The sequence below is a fragment of the Myodes glareolus genome, chromosome 8, assembly GCF_982192425.1.
Source record: "Myodes glareolus chromosome 8, mMyoGla1.1, whole genome shotgun sequence".
NCBI lineage: Eukaryota > Metazoa > Chordata > Mammalia > Rodentia > Cricetidae > Myodes > Myodes glareolus.
In genome coordinates, this window is record NC_142033.1 from 110512759 (window position 1) to 110535420 (window position 22662).

A 22662-nucleotide genomic window follows, 5' to 3' on the forward strand; every position below is an offset into this window, starting at 1 on the left:
GTAATGTTTATTGTATGTATAATTTCAGGGTTTAATCTTCAATGCAGAGTGACTAATTGGAGTGGTTTTTCCTGTGACAGATTATTTCTTAATTTTCTTATTGGACACAAGACATTTAGAAAAAGTAACTCCGCTGTTTTTGAAGAGACGAGGCCTCTCTGTCTTCCTAGTCCCCCTTGGCATAACTTTTGTTGTTTTCTTTTTTTTCACATCACATTTACCCAGTATTTAACAGGACTATATAGATGTCGCTTTCAAATTACTAAAACGAACAATATCACAGCAGTCTTCCTGCTACTCTGTTTCTTACCATCTTTCTACACAGTTTCTGCAATGTCCCTGCGCGCCAGCTGTGGGAGTTGATTGGTAGACGTATCCATCTGGATTGGCTTCAAAAACTCTACATTTTCATTGGCTTTGTTTTTATTTAATGGTCTCTATCTGCTGCAATGTGAAGTTTGCTTGATATGGAATACACTTATCTATGGATACAGGATTTCTTTTTACAATAAACCCTGGTGCGTGGCTTCTTACTAGCCTCAGACATGGAGGTACTCATCTTTAAAATGTCTGAGGTGCAGTTACAGAGCTGCTGGTTATGTTAGCCACCACTAAACCCTTCGTGCTGTTGTGCCATGGTTGTTGATGGGACTCAAAACTCGCTCAGTCTTTTTATCGCTTCCCTCCTTTGAAATTTGTATGTTTCATCTGGCGTCAAGAAACCTTGTCTTCAAAAAAAAAAATGTACAGGCGGTTCAAGTTCAGAGACCTCAGGCCCCTTCACTACAAGTACATGGCATCTTCACAAGGAAATGCACATTTCCACTTGGACGGAGACGAGCGTGGCCGCAGAAATAATTTGCAGTGTGTTGGTGGTTTCCTTGACAGCCCTGATGACAAACTAAAAATAAAAATCTATTTTGGCTGACATCTGAATTTTTGTTAGATGCCCTGAACTCATAAGTGAAGCATTGTTAGTACAGATGAGAAGATATTGTTTAAATTATACATGTGGCTTTACACCCAGACGTACATATATTATGAGGTTGGGGGAGAGATACAGTGAATACTGCTATTGCTTGTGATTTACTTAGACTTCCTTGCTGATCTCCACACACAGAGCTCCTCATTCTCATTTCCTGGTCGAGTCACCTATAGCCTGCTCGGTCTCTCTATCGCTACCTGACCCTTACCGCAGAAATCGTGGTTTACTTCTATGTTTTTTTGCAATGACTTCAGAATATATGTTTATGTCCGAACACTTAGAACTAGAACAATAAAGAAAAAGAGAACTTTTGATCTGCTCCTTTTTTGGTCATGGTACCACATCCAATTAGATTCAAGGCAAGTTCATCCGTTTACCTGTAAATTTCATGATTTTATTTTATTTTTTTAAAAAATATTTTTTATCACCAACATATATTGCACACAGTTTTTATCACATATTTTATATTATCTATTCCTCAGTTTAGGGACATTAAGGGTGTCTTCCTATTTCACGTGTTCCCATCACCAAATCAAAGCTTTACCAGCAGCTACTGAATTGCCAGAAGGACAATGAGCTGCTGGTGCATGGTCAGCTTTCAGTAGCTCAGGAACTGAAGACATGACATGGAGTAGGTACTGATCACAAAATAGAGTTTTATATCCGAGGCAGTAAAACTCAATTCCTTGGTTCATTGAAAATGTGACTCTCACACATACACGTACACACACACACACACACACACACGTACACACACATACACACACATGTATACACATACACGCACACACACACACGTACACACACACACATACATGTACACACACACGTACACACATGTACACACACATGTACACAGCTGCAGCATGTCAGGGCCGGTCTCTCTTCTAGATAGTTTCCCTTACCTCTTCCTGCTGTCACGGTTTCATGACTTCCTGGTGAGTTCCTTCTAATTCTTTCCTGCTGTCTTCCATCAATGTTTATTTTTTTTCTCTGATTGCTTACATAACACAGCAAAATCTTTCAAGCAGTTTAACAATTACAATTTTGGTACATTCCATTTTTCCAAGTGAATGGGTATAATGAATACATGTTAAAAATAACATATTTCTCATTTCCCTGACATGATTAAAACTTTTACATTTTACAGATTAAAAACATATTATTCTCACAGGCCCACATACATTCATGTCTACACAACGTTATAGATTAACAGAGTGTAAGGAAGGTCTCGTTCTCAGCCAGTTTTCTTTTTACCAGTGGCTGCATTTCATCATTACAAGGAAAAGATCAATCATTTTATTATCTTAAAAGGTAACCTTACATAAAATCTGAAAATAAAACAAGTCTAAACTTTTATAAGTGTAAAATAACCACTTTAAATCCTTAGGGTGCATATCCACTCATCAACAGATTATTATTAAATCATATCAGGAAGTTGAGGGCAAAAATATATACACATAATTAATCACCTCTCTCTCCAACCCATTGAAAGTATCACTTCCCAATTTTTAAATTTTCCCCAAGAGTTTGTACATTGAAGCCATTAACAAAAACATATTAACTTAACTATACTAACAGTCTACATGTTTTCAGTTCCTTCTAACAATGGTGGTCGAATCATTCAATATTAGTTTAAGGACCAGTAATGCTGCCCAAAATGAGGCAGGATACCCCTTAGAGTTTTCGTGCAGTTCAGATGATGCTCTGATACACGGAGTTATGGCTCTGTAATAGCATAAGTCCTCAAGACTCACAGTTCTCAGTGCTCTGACTTTCCATGCTCACTTAGCATGGTTTTGCAGGCCACCTTTATGTGTTTTGAGTTCGAACTTTGCTTGCTGTTTCTTACATGACTTCCAACAATTAGCATCTTACAGGAAAGAGCCCCCTTCATGATTTTCCAATAAAACAGACTGGTCTTCTTGATATATTATATACCCATGTTCCAAAACCATGTATAAACATTTAAATATAGGATAGAAAAAAGCTATCAACGTGAGTGTGGAGGGGACATGATTTAGGCTCAAGGGATGGTATATGAGAGGTTCTGGGAAGAAGAAGCAGAGGGGATCTGTGATGTAATTCTATTTCAATTAAAACCTTTTAAAATTAAAAAAATAAACTAAGAAAATTCAAATTCTATAACAAGGGTCACTTTTGAAATGGCAAGGTAGAATTTACAGATTAAAAAACCTTGAGAATTAATAACTACACTCGAGAAATCCAAAGACAAAAAAACTAAAAGATGTTTCTACATAGGTTAACTGTACAACTGTTTTGACATCAACAGATCCAATTCTGTCAGTACAAACTTAGTTCCATAACATGAAATGTGTCACAGTTTCATATACGGCATTTAATTCTTAACTGTCTAATATCTAAATCTTTTTATTTTAGCATTTCTACGTGAATTGTCTATGATTACTTTTCACCTTAGGTTCATTTATAATTTTCTGATATTAACACTGATAAACTAATTTTCTTCACAGTCTTGACTATACTGTAGATGTGTATGGCCGTGAATGCTATCGAGCTTATAGGATATAATGTTAAAATCCTCACAATCTACTTGTAGTTATTCTTTCCGTACTGTGAAGTTGGATAACAGATAAGCTTTTACCGTTGTGGAGGTGGTTTATTTAAGGACCAATTTTCCAAGGAGTTTACATTTTTATCAGTAGGTTTTGACAACATCAAGTCATTTCTAAAAGTTCTCTATATTGGATTTCATAAGGTAAAATGAAGCATGTATCTAACACAAGGGTAAACTTTTCAGTGCTTTCTAGAATCAATTTTCTGAAGTATCATAATTTGGGAAGTACTATTAATGAAGTCCAGTCATGTTATATGATAGACATCTCCTGGGAAAATGCAAAATACATATGCATCTATTCAATCAAATTGTGGATTGAAAACTGAAACAAGAATGGATAGCACTGAAGGGCATCTTCTTAAATCTATAAGTCTATTATGGTTCCTTAAGGAATATGGAAACAGGGTGGTTACAGGAACAAATCAGACTAAGACATAGTTGTCATTATGAAATTCCAACTCTTCATGGGAAAGCGCTTATGAATGCTAGACACCCAGTTATACCACAGGTCTGGACAAGTATCTACAGATTGTAGGGTATCTTTTCTCAGAGACTTAGTTCATTAGTGACTCTTCTAAGCAGCATGACTGTTCTCCATTTCTCCAAGAGAGTTTATGAGAGTGAATCATGTCAGTTCTTGGGACTTCCAGAAATGAGTTAGAGGTGCTTATTTCCTGATTAGTCAGCATCTACTCAGGATGGAAGGTTTCATTCTCAGGGACCTGAATAACATGGCATAGTGTGGAGGCTTCTTCATCTTTCACTCTGATGCAATTTTTGAGATTGGAAGGTAAAATATTTTAATTAAATTGTCCCACATTGTTACAATTTCCAATTATTTCCTCATCATGCACTCAATGTTTGTAATATCCATAAATTATTAAAAATCTCACAAATATCTCATGATCATAAAGTTTCTCTTATATGGAGATGCAATAGTCTCTAAGAACAGAGAATTGAATAAATCACATGCCTCATTATTTACTATGGAAACTTTTCTCTCCAGTATGACATTACTTAAGTATTCTTAGAAGTGAGAAACAGATAAAGACTTTGTCACATTAACTACACTGACAATATTCTCTCCTGTATGAATGATCTGATCTTGTCTAAGTCTTGAACACAGTGTAAAGGATTTCTCACAGCTACTCCATTTGGAAGGTTTCTCTTCTGCATGACAGATCTGATGCTTTCAAAAATTGTAAACCTGTTGAAAGTATTTCTCAAGCAAACACATTTGAAAGGTCAATGTTTTTTATGAATTCTCTGATGTTTTCTCAGAATTGTGGTACGTGCAAAAGATTTCTCACATACACTACATTTGTAAGGTTTCTCTCCTGTATGACTTCTTTGGTGATTTGTAAAACTTGATATATGTGCAAAAGATCTCTCACATTGATCACATTTGTAAGGTTTCTTGCCTGTATGAATGGTCTGATGTTGTTGAAGATTTGAAATCTGCCTAAAGGATTTCTCACATTCACTGCATTTGTACGGCTTTTCTCCTTTATGAATTCTCTGATGTGTTGTAAGACTAGAGCCTTGTGTGAAGGATTTTCCACACTCAGTACATTTGAAAGGTTTCTCTCCTTTATGAGTTTTCTGATGTACTCTGAGAGCATTCATACACGTATAGGATTTCTCACAGTCAGTACATTTGAAAGGTTTCTCTCCTGTATGAGTTCTCTGGTGTACTCTGAGACGATCAGGACGTATAAAGCATTTCTCACAATGACTGCATCTGAAACGTTTCTGTCCTGTATGAATTCTCTGATGTGTCACAAGTTGGTCTTTTTGGAAAAAGCACTTATCACATTTACTACACTTGTATGGTACCTGTCCACTATGGGTTTTCTTATTGTTTTTAGCCTGATATAAGAGATAAAGGCATTTTCCATTGGCCATTTTGACAGTCTCATTCAATTTATAAGACTTCTCTTGGATATTCACTCGGTGGTAGATGATGTCCTTTATTCACGATATTTATATATTTTCACCATATATGATATTTTTCTGAAAATGAGAACAAATATGGCTTATAGGTATTGATACATGTTACAGATTAAAAACCAATGTCTCCTTAAGTTCTATAAGACACATTTCCTAGGAAAATTCTTGAAACAGAGTTCTCAGGGGAGTCCATTTTCCTTCCATGATTGTTACATGCAAGCTTAGCACCAATCTAACTGTCATCTAACTCTGAGGACTGTCAGTAGGTTTCACACACACACACACACACACACACACACATACATATATACTATCATATATATATATATATATATATATATATATATATATACTAAAAATCTTGCAGAAGTTGGTAAAAATAGATGATTGAGCAATAACACATTATGACAAAGGACCTCTCTACAGCACCATCTATAGAATATGTGGAAGTCATTTTTTATTTTCTTACTGTGCTTTAGAGAGGCTCACAGTTTATAGATTAGTTCATCTGATAACACGTTATGTAGTCCAGGCTGGCCAGGAAATTACCAGATCTTGTGATCTCATTCTCCTTAGTCCTAGGATTACTATCATGCTGTCCTGTGCTGCCGGGACTAAAACTACAGAACAAACCTCAAAAATAAACAATTGAAATTTTAAAAACCAACAAAAATGCTCATCAGAATAATTTGGTCTCTATGTAACATCTCTAGTTCTTAAAATTCAGGCATATGTAAAGGTTAAACTGGTACTAGTATCAATCCACTCCAATTACAAAGTACAGTATCATGCAACTGCTTGCTCTGAATGTTCAACATTCACTGAAATTTGAAGTTCTCATTAAATGCTGTGTAAGAGGACTACACAGGTCATTTCGTAATAGTATTGGTTGCTTTTTCAGAGAGCAAAGAAAAGTGTTTGGACAAAGCATTAAAAAGTTATGTTTATTACCAGAATTTCCCTCATTTCTAATAGTCTCTAGATGGTTTACAAAGCAGGTACACACTGTGGATGAAGCAGAAATTCCTCAAGAAGAGAATTATTAGCAACAAAAACTAGATTGCTGTAATTGTCAAGTATCATATCAATGCACATGTCCCTGCAATAGTACTCTCAGGGAGAAGTCCACGTCCACAACCCTGAATGTTCCCAGACCCTATAATGGCAAATTATCCATTTACCATGTGCTACTGGAAAAAAATGCTATACAAAGAAAAAGAGACCTAAGGAAATAGATTGTTTTGCGATGTAAAAGATCCATACGTGTTCATCCAAGATAAACATTTTCTGGAGATGGAGAAAAATACTGTCCAGCAGATAAGAACACCAACTGCTCACCAAGAGGACTCCCATTCAGATCCCAGAATCCACATTAAATAATGCAATTTATTCTACTTCCAGTTCTCTGTGATACTCGATGGTTTGAATGAAAGTGGCCCTTAACGGAAATAGCACCTTAGGTGGTATGATGTTTTAGAGTAGTTATGGCCTTGTAGGCAGAACTGTCTTACCACTGGCATGATTTTTAGGCTTCCTACGATCAGTCTACTCACAGTGTGGTAGACAGTTCACTTTCTGTTTTCTGCAGATCAAGATTTAAAACTCTCAACTGCTTCTCCATCACCATGTCTACCTGAATGTCCTGTCTATTCTGCCATGATTATAATGGATTAAAACACTGAAATTGTAATCTAGCTTCAATCGAGAATGTTTTCTTTCATAAAAGTTCTCGTGGTCATGGTGTGTCTTCACAACATTTGAAACACTAGCTAAGATGACAGTTATTACTGAGGACTACAGTATTGCTGTCATAGACTGGACCATGACTTTGCTTAGAGGAACATGGATTTTGTTTCTCTGGGCTATTTTAAAATGGCAAGTATTGTTTAATGGGTCATAGAAGAATTTCATTTTACTTGTATTGTCTAAGGAAATCTCAAAACAGCCTTCTATAGACTGGTAGGATTAATTAGTGTTATGCATAATGAAGTTTTATGTGAAAAAGGGCAAATTGAGGAAGGATGAATAAAAAAATGTGTAATATAGAAAGAAAAGGAGCACCAGGAAGTGGAATGGAGTAAACGTGTTGTGTTTAAGGTGACACACACACTACTGTAATTGTTTGTGGTGATTTTGGGACAAGAACCTACCAAGATGCTTTAAATTGTGAAAGGATTTAATGTAAAGTTAGAGCCAGGTATGGTGATAAATGCCTCTCATCCCAGAACTCTTGTGACAAAAGGAAGAGGATCTCTGTGTTCGAGGCCAACCTGGGCAACAGATCAAGTTCCATGACAGCCAAGCTAAGACAGTGAAGGAAATCTTGGAAAACACAGTAAGATTTGAAGGTTCCAGTACCAGCAAGCAGCGAAAATTTGCAGCTGGAGCCTCATGGTTAGGAATTTCTGACACGGATATAAGAAAGGGATTATCAACTTTTCCTCCACAATAAAGGAAAGTGGGTGAGCTCGGGCTTGTGTCAGCTGTGTCCCTTAATGGAGACACAAGAGTCCACTCTTTGAAACTGTGCAAGTGAAGTGAGGGCCTTCCAAATCCCAAGAGCTGGAGCTGACAGAACCATGGAAAACCTGTGAAGGAGTGAGGAGAACCTGTCCTAGAGAGAGAAGGATCTTGCAGTCAACCAAGCTGAAAGGAGTTAGAGATCTGAAAAGCTTTGAAATCAGATGTGGAGATGCAGAGTTTGGAGTTTGACAAGCTCTCTTTCAGTAAGCTTTGGTCAAATTTTTCCTCACTATGCTCCTTTCCCCAAGAATTTGGATGGTCATGTATATGTTCAAAGTCTGTGAGTAGCTTTTTGACTTTGATTTCACAGTGGGATTATATTTAAGAGATCGCTTGAATCTCAAAAGAGATGCTAAGCTTTAGTCTTTTAAATAAGTTTGAGATCATTGTAGACTAGGAGTGCTTTTGACATGGGACAGAATGAGTTTTTCCATTATGATGTAGCTACAAGCCTTTAGGACTGAGAGAGTGGAATGTGGTTACTTGAAAGAAAATTGTCCCCTAAGAGAATGGCACCTTAGGAGATTGTCCCTCTTTGGGAATTTACAAAGACAGAAGTGCATCTTCTCTAGGATCTGTGCATCAAAATATTTCTTAGATAATCCTTTACTATGAAATCTCTTTGAGAATTGCAGTGTTTAAGTCTGTGAAAAATATATATTAAATATTTGGAAGAAAAAGAGTAAAATCATAAGAAGTAAATATTTTAGATGATATTACTAGAAGCAGAGAATTAAAACTGGAATGGTTTCCATATAGAAACAATTTTCAAAGGAATTTTGACAGTACACTGACCTGGGGCACATTTACTAAAGATATAGTCATTCTCTCTGATAATTCTTCTCTAAGTCTCTGCTGCAGGAATGAAGAAGAGATCCTGTTGACATTTCACATCAAGATGTAACAGACTCAAACATAAAATTAATAAAAATAATGGGCAATGCCAAACAACATAATAGCATAAAAACACCATGATGATTTCAGAGGTCCTCTCAAAATTTAGTCAGAAAAAAAAATGTTACAAAATATATAGCTGGTTAAAAAAGTTTACAGTAAACCACATCATTGTACCCTAATCATTTAAAGAAAATTATGAATTCACACCGTTCATTCTGTCAAGCAGCACTGCAGAACATAATTAGAGGCCAAGTGTACATGAAATCTCAGAGTAAAATTATCCATGGGAACACAGGAAATAGGATATTTTACATGTGACATAGTTGAATACAGAGGAGCTGGAGAGTTATTGGCCATATCCAAAACACACACACACACACACACACACACACACACACACACACCCCAAAAAAAAAACCGAAAACAAAACAAAACAAAAAAACCACTACTTCCAACTAGAGGGTAGAAAAATAATGTTGGTAACTGATCCAAACAGAATATATTTTTTAAATAAGAAATCAATAGACAAAAACCGACACTCACACCAAATCGAGCCCATTGAAGAGAAATTCTCAGTGGGAAATACAAATGTATGAGACATAGGTCAGCAAGATTGTGTGATAAGCTTCTAAAGGATCTAAGAGGAAACGGCACACAGCTGAAGAGAGTAAAGTGTGTGTGTGTGTGTGTGTGTGTGTGTGTGTGACAACTAGTCCAACATAAGAGAACACAGACAAAAAGGCAGTATTAGCAGGAATACACTGAGGAAACATTCAGGCCTCATTTATTCTAGAACAATAAAAGTGACCGAGAGCAATTCAAATTAGAAAAAGGATATAAATGAGACACTGGTAGAACCGGAATCCATCCAACTCCCTTGTAATGATGGTGTAATCACAGGAAGAATTTACCACAGTCACTCTGGGCATCTCTCAGAGTTCAGAAGGGATCTAAGTGATATCAAAAACTACAAAGCACACACAATTACTAGTTTTCCCAGATATCAATAATGGTAATTTCAAAAATATATTAGTTAATCACCACATTCAGGCTGCTTCAAAAATACCTAGGAATAATCCTAAGTAATGAGGTAAATGTCATCTACAAAAGCAGCCAGTGCTGGGATGACTGAACCATTTCTACAATTACTCAAAAATATGTGTTTTAAAATACTCGTCATCCTAAGGAATGAAATTAGGATGTCAAAAACAAAGCTTAGTGATCCTCGACTGATAATGACTAATGTTAAGTTATGGTGACGTTTGTCAGGGTTGAAATGCCTCGATCCCACCACTCCAAACCCAGAAGACAGGGATTTCATTGACTGCATGAGACCCTTGGCTATACAGTCAGTTACAGGCCAGTTAGAGCTACATAGTGAGGGCCTGCTGCAAAAATACAGTGAAGGAACCCCAAGGATCCTGTGCTTCATCAGTGACCACAGCCCTACCTGTACCTGGAAGAGCTGAGTGTTTGAACTCCAGAATAGAAAGTCCCGTTCTCTAGGCCCTAGTCCACCATACCACGACCCTCACATACCCCCTGAAGACCCTGAGACCCTAGTTCACCATCCCACGACCCTCACATACCCTCTGAAGACCCTGAGACCCTAGTCTACCATCCCACGACCCTCACATACCCCCTGAAGACCTTGAGACCTAGTCCACCATCCCACGACCCTCACATACCCCCTGAAGACCCTGAGACCCTAGTCCACCATCCCAAGACCCTCACATACCCCCTGAAGACCCTGAGACCATAGTCCACCATCCCATGACCCTCACATACCCCCTGAAGACTCTGAGACCTGGCAGAAACCTGCCACACTCCTGAGCATCCCCTGCATCATCTGTGCCCATTAAATTCTTGGTGTTGTCTGCAAGTGGAAGAGGTGAACCCTGGGATTTCAGCTTGACAGAGCTGCTCTCTCTGCCACAGACCAGAAGAACAGGCCATGCACCTTCCATACCCACCAAAGCTGCAGAGGCTGAGCAGTAGCATCCCCAAATCCCCAGACATCCAACTCAAAATCAGTGATCACCCGGACCACTGGCCCGAGTATGGTAGTGTACCCCTATAATGCCAGCAATTAGGGGTGTAAACAGAAAGATTAGAAGTTCAAGGTCACTGTTGGCTACATAGTGAGCTTGTGCCATCCTGGGATACAGGAAAATTTTTGTCAAAACAGAAAGAAAATAAGATTATATTACAGGCACCATCACTGCACTCCTGGTTGTCAGCATCCCTAAAGGTGACCAGGCCTAGACGTGTTTTCCCAGGCTCAGTGGTCTCTGAGGAACAAAAGGGCTGAGCCATTTCCAGTTGCTAACAGCCTGACTGCCTTGTTTCTTTCCTGCTAACATTGTGTTTCTTCCTCTACTTTCATTAAGCAATATGGGAGAGTTCCAGTCTTTGAGTAACACACTTGGTTCATCATCTCCCTGTCTGTTTTTGATTACTCCAATACCTTGCTAGCTGCAGCATGGGCTTAGGGCCCAAATAAGGGGACTTCATGACATCATTTAATTAAAGTTCAATTTTAATTAAAAGACATAGATGTGTCCCTCACAATAATGAGAGATGATTATCTGGGAGCCTTTAGTCTCTAAGCCACAAGCCACTGGTGGGAGCAGAATGCCTCGGCTGTGGGTTTGAACGGAAGTAGAAGATAGGGTTTCCAGTGATGTCTGTCTACCTGACTAAAATAATGATGGGATGGAAATGGGTGAATGTCTGCCTGCAAGGCAGGCCAGAAGCTCGCCTCAAGGGAGTGCAGGGCACCTTCAGCTTCTGTTGCAAGGTCTTCTGTGTTCCACTCAACCGTGCCCTCCCCCCACATTCGCCCTTTGGTCTGCAGGGTCCTTGGACTACCAGTAGTCCCTGTTTTGGTGCTGAGGAGTTCCATCCAGACGGGAACAGTTCCTGTTCCTGCACTGAGGAGATTCACCCAGAGAGTCAGACACAGCAAAGATTGGACCAAGACAACAAGACTCTCCTGGCTGCATTTGAAGGAAGAGATGGGCAGACGCCAATACAAGAATTCTTCCAACAACCTGAAAGGAAACATGACAACACCAGAATCCAGGGATCATGCAACAAGAAGAATTGAACACCCTACTCCATAAAAAAATAGAAGAAATCGACTTTAAAAGGAACTTTATGAAAATAATAGAGGAACTTAAACAGGACATGAAAAACTGCCGAAAGAAATGGAGATGACAAACAAAAAGGTAGAATAAATCTCTCAAAGATACCCAAGGAAACCAAGAAAAAGCAATCTAACAGGTAAGGGAAACAGTTCAAGACTTGAAAAATGAAATGGAGGTAATGAAGAAAACACAAACTGAGGGAAGGCTGGATATGGAAAATTTGGGTAAACAAACAGGAACTACAGAGACAGGTATTACCAACAGAATACAAGAGATAGAAGAAAGAATCTCAGACATTGAAGATACTATAGAGGAAATAAACTCACTGATTAAAGAACAAAACAAATCCAACAAATGCTTAACACAAAACATACAGGAAATCTGGGATACCATGAAAAGAACAAACCTAAGAATAGGGGTAATAGGGGTAGAAGAAGGAGAAGATTTACAGTTCAAAGGCCCAGAAAATATATTCACCAAAATTATTGAAGAAAACTTTCCCAACCTAAAGAAGAGTATTCCTATGGAGGTACAAGAAGTATACAGAACACCAAATAGACTGGATAAAAAAAAAATCCCCTCACCATATAATAATCAAAATACAAAACATACAGAATAAAGAACAAAGATTAAAAGCTGCAAGGGAAAAAGGTCAAGTAACATATAAAGGGAAACCTATCAGAATTACACCTGACTTCTCAGTGGAAACCATGAAAGTCAGAAGGTCTTGGAGAGATGTGCTGCAGACACTAAGAGACGATGGATGCTAACCCAGACTACTATACCCAGCAAAGCTTGCATTCACTATTGATGGAGAAAACAAGATATTCCAGGACAAAAACAGATTTAAACAATACGTAGCTACAAACCCAGCCTTACAGAAAACACTAGAAGGAAAATCACAAACCAAGGAAGCCAACAACACCTATAACAACACAAGAATCTGACAACCCTCCACCAGCACAACTCAAAGAAGGGAAACACACAAACACTACCACCAGGAAAAATTAACTGGTGTTAACAACCACTGGTCATTAATATCACTTAATATCAATGGAATCAATTCACCTATAAAAAGGCACAGGTTAAGAGAATGGATATGAAATCAGGATCCAACATTCTCTGCTTACAAGAAACACACCTCAATCACAAAGATAGACACTACCTCAGAGTAAAGGGTTGGGAAAAGCTTTTCCAATCAAATGGGCCAAAGAAACAAGAGGGTGTGGCTATACTAATATCTAACAAAATTGATTTCAAACTAAAATCAATCAGAAGTGATGGAGATGGACACTTTATACTCATAACAGGAACAATTCATCATTAGGACTCAATCCTGAATATCTATGCCCCTAATATAAAAGCACCCACAATGTAAAAGAAACATTACTTGAACTACTTGAACTCAAAGCATACATCAAACCTGACACTCTAATAGTGAGTGATTTCAATACTCCTCTCTCACCAAGGGACAGGTAAACCAAACAGAAACTTAACAGAGAAATAAGAGAACTAACGGAGGTAATGAGCCAAATGGACCTAACAGACATCTATAGAACATTCCACCCAAACAGAAAAGAATATACCTTCTTCTCAGCATCTCATGGAACCTTCTCAAAAATTGATCACATAATCGGTAACAAAGCAAATATCCATAGATATAAAGAAATTGGAGTAACCACCTGTGTACTATTGGATCACCATGGAATAAAGTTAGAATTCAACAACAATTCTAACCCCAGAAAGCCTACAAACTCAAGGAAACTGAACAGTCAACTACTGAACCATACCTGGGTCAAGGAAGAAATAAAGAAAGAAATTAAAGTCTTCCTTGAATTCGATGAAAGTAAAGAAAAAACATACCCAAACCTATGGGACATCATGAATGCGGTGCTAAGAGGAAAGTTCATAGCACTAAGTGCCCACATAAAGGAAACAGAGAAAGCTCACATTAGAGACTTAACAGCACACCTGAAAGCTCTAGAAAAAAACAAGTAGATTCACCCAGGAGGAGTAGAAGACTGGAAATAATCAAACTGAGGGCTAAAATCAACAAAATAGAAACACAGAAAACAATCCAAACAATCAATGAAACAAAAAGCTGCTTCCTGGAGAAATTCAACAAGATTGACAAACCCCTATCCAAACTAATCAAACGCCAGAGACAGAAAACGCAAATTAACAAGATCAGAAATGAAAAGAGGAACATAACCACAGACACAGAGGAAATTCAGAGAATCATTAGATCTTACTACAAAAGTCTGTATACCACAAAATTGGAAAATGTGAAAGAAATGGACACTCTTATTTTAGATAAATACCATATACCAAAATTAAGTCAAGACCAGGTGAGCAGTTTAAATAGACCTGTAAGTCGCGAGGAAATAGAAACTGTCATCAGAAACCTCCCTACCAAAACAAGCTCTGGACCAGATGGTTTCAATGCAGAATTCTACCAGAACTTCCAAGATGAGTTAATACATATACTTCTTAATGTGTTTCACAAAATAGAAACATAAGAGTCATTGGCTAACTCCTTTTATGAAGCTACAGTCACCCTGATACCAAAATCACACAAAGACTTAACCAAGAAAGAGAATTACAGACCAGTCTCACTCATGAACATTGATGCAAAAATTCTCAATAAAATACTGGCAAAACGAATCGAAGAACACATCCAAAAAATTATACATTATGATCAAGTAGGCTTCATCCCAGAGAGGCAAGGCTGGTTCAACATACGAAAATCTATCAATGTAATCTATCATATAAATAAACTGAAGGAAAAAAATAACCATATGATCATTTCATTAGATGCTGAAAAAGCATTTGACAAAATTCAACACCCCTTTATGATAAAGGTCTTGGAGAGATTAGGGATACAAGGTTCATTCCTAAATATAATAAAAGCAATACACAGCAAGCCGACAACTAACATTAAATTAAATGGAAAGAAACTCAAAGCCATCCCACCAAAATCAGGAACAAGACAAGACTGTCCACTCTCTCCATACCTCTTCAATATAGTGCTTGAAGTTCTAGCAATAGCAATAAGACAGCATAAGGAGATCAAGGGGATTCGATTAGGAAAGAAAGAAGTCAAACTTTCATAATTTGAAGAAAATATGATAGTGTACATGTGACACCAAAAACTCTACCAAAGAACTATTGAAGCTGATAAGCATCTTTAGTAATGTGGCAGGATACAAGATCAACTCCAAATATCAGTTGCCCTCCTATACACAAAGAACAAAGAAGCAGAGAAGGAAATCAGAGAAACAACACCTTTCACGATAGCCACAAATAGCATAAAGTATCGTGGGGTAACTATAACCAAGGAAGTGAAAGATCTATTTGACAAAAACTTTAAGGTTTTGAAGAAAGAAATTGAAGAGGATACCAGAAAATGGAAGGATCTCCCATGCTCTTGGATTGGGAGGTCATCATAATAAAAATGGCAATTCTACCAAAAGCAATCTATAGATTCAATGCAATCCCCATCAAAATCCCAACAAAAATCTTCACAGACCTAGAGAGAACAATAATCAAGTTTATATGGAAAAACAAAAAACCCAGAATAGCCAAAACCATCCTATACAATAAAAGTACTTCTGGAGGCATTACCATCCCTGACTTCAAACTCTATTACAGAGCTACAGTAATGAAAACTGTTTGGTATTGGCACAAAAACAGAGATGCTGACCAATGGAATCGAATAGAAGACCTGGATATTAATCCACAAATCTATGAACACCTGATTTTAGATAAAGGAGCTAAAAGTACACAATGGAAGCAAGAAAGCATCTTTAACAAATGGTGCTGGCATAACTGAATGTCAACCTATAGAAGAATGAAAATAGACCCATATCTATCACCATTCACAAAACTCAAGTCCAAATGGACTAAAGACCTCAATATTAATCTGACCACACTGAACCTGATAGAAGAGAAACTAGAAAGAAATCTACAACACATGGGCACATGAGACCACTTCCTTCATAGAACTCCAGTAGCACAGACAATAAGAACAACAATGAATAAATGGGACCTACTGAAACGGAGAAGCTTCTGTAAAGCAAAAGACACTGTCATTAAGACAAAAAGGCATCCTTTTGAATGGGAGAAGATCTTCACCAACCCCGCATCAGACAAAGGTCTGATCTCCAAAATATATAAAGAACTCAAGAAACTAGACATTAAAACTCTAATTAACCCAATTAAAAAATGGAGTATTGAACTGAACAGAGAATTCTCAACAGAAGAAATTCAAATGGCCAAAAGACACTTAAGGTCATGCTCAACCTCCTTAGCCATCAGGGAAATGCAAATCAAAACAACTTTGAGATACCATCTTACACCTGTCAGAATAGCTAAAATCAAAAACACCAATGATAGCCTATGCTGGAGAGGATGAGGAGTAAGGGGAACACTCATCCATTGTTGGTGGAAGTGCAAACTTGTGCAACCACCTCAGGACCCAGCAATTTCACTCTTGGGAAAATACCCAAGAGATGCCCAATCATACTACAAAAGCATTTGTTCAACTATGTTCATAGCAGCACTATTTGTAATAGCCAGAATTTGGAAACAACCTAGGTGCCCCTCAATAGAAGAATGGATAAAGGTGTGGAACAAATACACTTTAGAGTTTTACTCAGCAGTAAAAAACAATGACATCTTGAATTTTGCATGCAAATGGATGGAAATAGAAAACACTTTACTGAGTGAGATAACCCAGACCCAAAAAGATGAATATGGTATGTATTCACTCATAAGTGAATTCTAGCCATACATAAGGACATTGAGCCTATAATTCGTGATCATAGAGAAGCTAAATAAGAAGGTGAACCCAAAGAAAATCATATATTTATCCTCCTGGATATTGGAAGTAGACAAGATTGCCAGGCAAAAGTTGAGTGCATGGAATGGTGGGGTGGGATGGGGGGTGGGGAGTGGATGCAAGGGGAGATGGGTAGAGAGAAGGGGAGGACTGGGGAGAGCTTGGGGGAATGGGATTGGTGGGATGGAGGAAGGGTGGAGATGGGAGCAGGGAAGTAGATATCTTAATTAAGGGAGCCATTTTAGGGTTGGCAAGAGACCTGACTCTGGAGGACTTCCCAGGTCCAAGAAGATGTACCCAGCTTGTTCCTTGGGCAGCAGAGGAGAGGGTGCCTGAACTGGCCTTGTCCCATAGTCACACTGATGAATATCTTGCATATCACCATAGAACCTTCATCTGGCGATGGATGGAGATAGAGACAGAGACCCACACTGGAGCACTGGACTGAGCTCTCAAGATCCAAATGAGGAGCAGAAGGTGGGAGAGCATGAGCAAGGAAGTCAGGACCACGAGGGGTGCGTCCACCCACTGAGACAGTGGGACTGATCTAATGGGAGCTGGACTGGGACTGATGGAGCATGTGATCAAACCGGACTCTCTGAATGTGGCTGTCAATGAGGGCTGACTGAGAAGTCAAGGACAATGGCACTGGGTTTTGATTCTACTGCATGGACTGGCTTGGTGGCAGCCTAGTCTGTTTTGATGCTCACCTTCCTAGACTTGGATGGAGCGGGGAGGACCTTGGACTTCCCACGGGGCAGGGAACCCTAACTTCTCTTGGGACTGGAAAGGGAGGCGGAGGGGGAGTGGGGGGAATAGGAGGAAAATCGGAGATGGGGAGGAGGTAGAAATTTTTAATAAATAAATAAATAAATAGATAGATAAATAATAATGATGGTGTGGTGGCTTCAATCCTGAGATCTGACGATGTTCAGTCTTTTTCCCTTCCTATATGCCTGTTCTCCATGTCTCCGGTCCTTGTCAGTCTTTTTCATAGCGACACAAACCAGGTGCCTTCAGAGTCTCTCTGATTGAATACACACTCTTTCCCCTCCACAGCTCCCTGTGCTTTCCCATGGCCTAATTCCTAGGGCAGAACAGAAGGCTGGCCCCGGGTTTAGGAGCTGAACATGACCCTAGTGTGGACACGGGTAGAAGGGGGTGAAGGGGACTAGCCCAGTCAAGCATGTGGGACACCCCTGCCCTTCTCCCTCTACCTAGTTAGAATCAGCAGACTGCACTCCTAAGGCTAGCCACCTGGTTTATTACATTATTTGTTTCTTCCTCCTCCTGAGGCTGACTACTGGGGGCCAACTATCTAAAGTCCTGCAGTCAAAAGTCCCCTTTGGTTCACCTGCTTAATATGCCTTATCAAAATACAGGCCATTATAACACAGACCACTCACATTTTTTTTTCTTAAAAGTGACACCTGCAAGGTCACTTTTCTGCTTGAGTTAGAAAGTGGTTGCTTTGCCATGAGGTGGTGGAGTAAAGGTCCAAACACTCGGTAGGTAGACACAGACAGACGTGTGAGTTTGAGGCCAGCCTGCTCTATAGAGCCAGTATCAACCCAGGCTCCAAAGCTACCCAGAGATACCGTGTCTCAAAAAAAAAAAAAAAAAAAATCAGAAAAAAACCCAAACAAACAAACAAACAAAAAAGTAGTCATTTTAAGATTTCTTCCCTGCTTATAAAATTATCTCTTTATGAAAACAGTGTTTGGATGTTGTTTGTGCCTAATCCAGGGTCCAGGAAGAAGACCCCACTGTGTGGGATGGATGGGGGAGAATGGAGCCTTAAGGAGAGGGGAGGGACAGACTTGGAGCCAAGATATCAAGACTGTTTCCCAGATATATAAAGGTTATTTTTTTCTGCCCATTTCTTTTTAATGAGACAAGAATGATGTTAAACTTTTCTTACTTCCTTCACCTCTGCTGGAATTGCAGACTTGTACCACCACGTCCTGGAAACAGGTATCAAATCCAGGGTTCTCGCATGCTAGACAAGCACTCTGCTAACTGAGCCTCATTCCCGCCTGTCTTTCTTATTTCAAAAGACTGAAAATGGAGGCAACGTTGGATTTCTCCTTTATATTCAGTGCTACATCCCCCTCCCCCACAGATGCTGTTTTAAGACCCTGGAATGAACCCTGCCTAACTGGCCAGCACCATCTCTCCATCCTGGCCATGCTCCCACGTTCTTGGCAGAAGAAGGCTGGAGTCCCGGTTCTCCTTACCTTGGCACCAGGCCCTGCCACGACACTGGTGGAAGAAATCTCAGCAGTTCTGCGTTGCTCCTTCCTCCACAGGCCCCAGAGAAAAGCTTCCAGCTCACACAGGCAGGTTCCTGCTGCTCCCCTGGTGTTAGGGGGCGGGAAGTTAGTCTGCCAAATGCCACTCCTTCAAGGCAGAGGAATCTGAGGGAGGGTCCCAGAGCGGTGACTGCCAATTAAAATGGAGGTCCCGAGTCATTTCGGAGAGCTCTCCACAGTCTTTCCCAAAGCAGCTAGGATTCTGTGGGAGAGTCTGTTCTCCACTACCCCATTCAGGTCTACTGTCAAGGTAAAGCACTGGAAGGCTGCCCCTAGCTATGCTGGAGGCTCCTTGCCAAGAGCCTCCCCCATGATATTATCAGTTGCCACAAAGGCTCCCAGCATCCAGGCACCCCACGTGGTGAAGAGGCAGAAAGGTCTCCAGCAGCTCAAGGCTGTCTGAGGTGCAAGCCTGATGCTCACCTCCTGGCCTGAAGAGACCAGCAGCTCACAATGTGGGGACTCAAACACTCCTGACCAGGTGGCTAGCTCCCATGGTCGGAGCCTCTTGTACTATACACAGATATTTTCGTTATCCACTTCTAGATGTAGCTTCTTGGTCTGAAGCATTTTCTCTAGATGCAGCAAAACGGCCTAGTAAGGCTGGACCTGTCCTGGATGCCTTTCCCAAGGCACTTGGTTTGGGTGAAACCAGGAGTTTGCTGGGACACTTGAACCCACTTTTCTTTTCTAGATCTTTCCTGAGCTCCAAGGGGAAAAAGAGAAGTGGGGAAAGGGCAGGAAAAGGAAGATTCTTAGGTTCCCCCTGTTCTAAGATCTCAGATTGTCATGGAAGCTTCTGGTCCCCACAGCAGTGACTAGGTGTCGGGGTGGGGAGAGGGGGGGCTATGTAAGTCTTCAGTGAGCAGTCCTGGTGCAGTTTTCAGCACATTGGTCCTTTGTCCTGATTTAATTTCTCCCAGAGGATCTTCAGTCCTGTGCTCTGGGGTCCTTTTCCCTGCTGGGTGGCCCTGTACAACTCTTTCATCAGGTTATATCCTTGGTTGATGTTTCTCTTAGTTTGCTTCACCCAAATCATGGAAAAGGTTAGCAATCGTCTTTAAAAAAATGTCTGTTTTCATTGCTTTGAACTTTAAGCCTCTGAAAAAAGTCACTTTACTGAAACTGGTAAATTCTAATATTTTACAAGGTGCAGCCATTGTGGCTCTTGGTAATACCTGATCCTTTCTGTCATAGACGCCAGAGGAAAACTTTGCATTTCAGGCAGACATCACTTACACCATGCCCCTTGTCAATAATATTTTCTATTCCAACAAGGAAAATTTCCTACAGGAGTTGATTTCTAATATTTCAGATGAGAGTATTCTGTTGCACTTTGTAAAACTTTGTAGAAGTGGGAGAATTTTTGTGTCTTAGGACACTTAGTGGGAGTGACTGACAGGAAGAATCTATTGGTTGCCCCCAAAATCTGCACAAGTTTAAAAGGGAAGGGACATTTGAGACAAATGGAATAATGTGAATGTATATATGTATTTATTGAACTTGAACTAGATTTACTATAAGAGTAAAGACTCTTCTCAGTTGGACAACAATAAAAGCTGTTAATGGGCATCATCTCCTAACCTCAGAAACGGAAACAATGCCAGACACAGACACTGGCATGACCGAGGCTGACTTGGGGATCCTTGCTAATTCTGGCACAAACATGTTCATGGAGGCTGTCCAGGTGTGGCCTTTTATCCATTACATTCTCAATTCATTACTGGATTTCAATACAGGGTCTAGTGGTGTATGTGGTTCATTTCATAGCGAGGACTTCTGGCGATGCGGGAAGAGCTTTGAGAACTAGGTTCCCAAGAACGTTTACTTCTGTAGAGTCATTTGGCTGGCTCTCTCTTTCCCTGCCTGTGCAATCATCTCCACGGCTGGGCAGTACTGGGCTGGATTCCACTCTGTCTGTCTGTTGAAGGAGAAAGTAGTTATGAACGCTGAGCACAGTGGTGGTGAGCAGTATGCCCGGAGTCCTCTGCTGCTCATCCTACACAGTCCATGAAGAAAGTAGTGTGTTGGCGGTGTTCATTGTGTTGGGTCCAGGGGGGTCACGCAAGGATGGGAACACCACCAAGTCTAATAAACCAGAAGCAAACTTTATTCCAGAAACCAGATCCCAGGAAAACCAGAAGCAAACTTAAAAACAAACAAGCAAACAAACAAACAAACAGCCACTGCAGGCACAGAAGCTTATCAGCTAGCTGAGACTATAGCCAGAGATGGTGCTTGTTAGGCTGTGGCAAAAGGCCAGTTTCTGAACCCATCTTTTTATAGTAGGGGCACCAAGCATTAGGTCTGAACAAAGGAATTTTTATGATCTTGCCCTGAACTGTGGGTTAGTCAGCCGAGACCCTAAGGAGGGGAGTGAGTTCTAATGTCAATGGGTAACTAGGCAGCTAATATGAAATATGTTTTAGAGTATAGATTACAGTGAAAGTCACTAATTGCAAGAAAACAGCTATCTTTAGTAATTAGTCAGGAAAGGGACTGCTAGTAATACCAGAAGGCTAATAAATTGGGATTAATTGCTTCTTAGGCTGGGAACTTAGAAGATAGCAGAAAGATCTTCACACTATATCAAGGTAAAACTCAGATACAGACTGCCACACTTTACAACCTCCATTATCAGAGCTCAGCAGTCAAACCTGTGTTTCTACCTTGTCCAGTGTCTCTCCTGGTACCTCCAGGCAGTGTATACTGAAGCCCCATGCCTCTCCTTTAATGCTGCCAGTTTCCCATAACAGAGACAGTGCCTACCCAGAGGTCACATATCTCTGTCTCCTAGTGGTTAACTCAGGTCATATCTGCTGTTCATCAAGGATGACCAGGAGACTACTCTCAGTTTGCAGAGAGAAGTTCTGGCCTTGTAAATAGAACAGCCGGTTGTAAAATAAAATGACCTAGGCTAATGGAGGCTTCTTAAGATCTGAGAAAACAGCTCACTGTGAATGACTGATCCTTGATCTGCTGAGAAAGCTGCTGGCAGTCTGTTCTGGTTCTCCTAGACTTATAACTTTATATTTTTTATTTTTACATTTTTATTTCTGGAATCTACATTTTATTTTCTTATTCTTGGACTCTTCAATTGTGTGTGGTGGACTTCTCAAAGTAAATCAGAAATCTTGAGCATTTTATTTTAAAGTGGTTTAGCTGAAGTTTTAATTCCATATCTTCATGTTTCATTAGGATTCTTATTTATATAGGTAAACCCGTTGACTGTGAAATCAGTGCAATCGATCCTGTACTCATAGAAAACCAGACAGGCCAGGGATGGGTGGCACAACACTCAGGAGGCAGAGGCGGGCAGATCTGTGTGAATTCCAGGACTGACAGGGTTACACAAAGAAACCCTGTCTCAAAAAAAAAAAAAATCAAACAACCAAAAACCAAAACCAAAC

At 39.8% G+C, this 22662-nt stretch overlaps 1 protein-coding gene across 1 annotated transcript in view; it reads right to left on the bottom strand.

Annotated features, from left to right (window-relative positions):
- Window positions 1-4819: 4819 nt before the first annotated feature.
- The window catches only part of LOC148121268 (uncharacterized), a 59053-nt gene continuing 41210 nt past the window's right edge, over window positions 4820-22662 (bottom strand). The window contains exon 4 of the mRNA XM_087909506.1: window positions 4820-5415. Within this exon, the coding sequence (XP_087765632.1) occupies window positions 4827-5415 (589 nt within the window). The 3' untranslated portion in view covers window positions 4820-4826. The remainder of the gene's footprint in view (window positions 5416-22662) is intronic.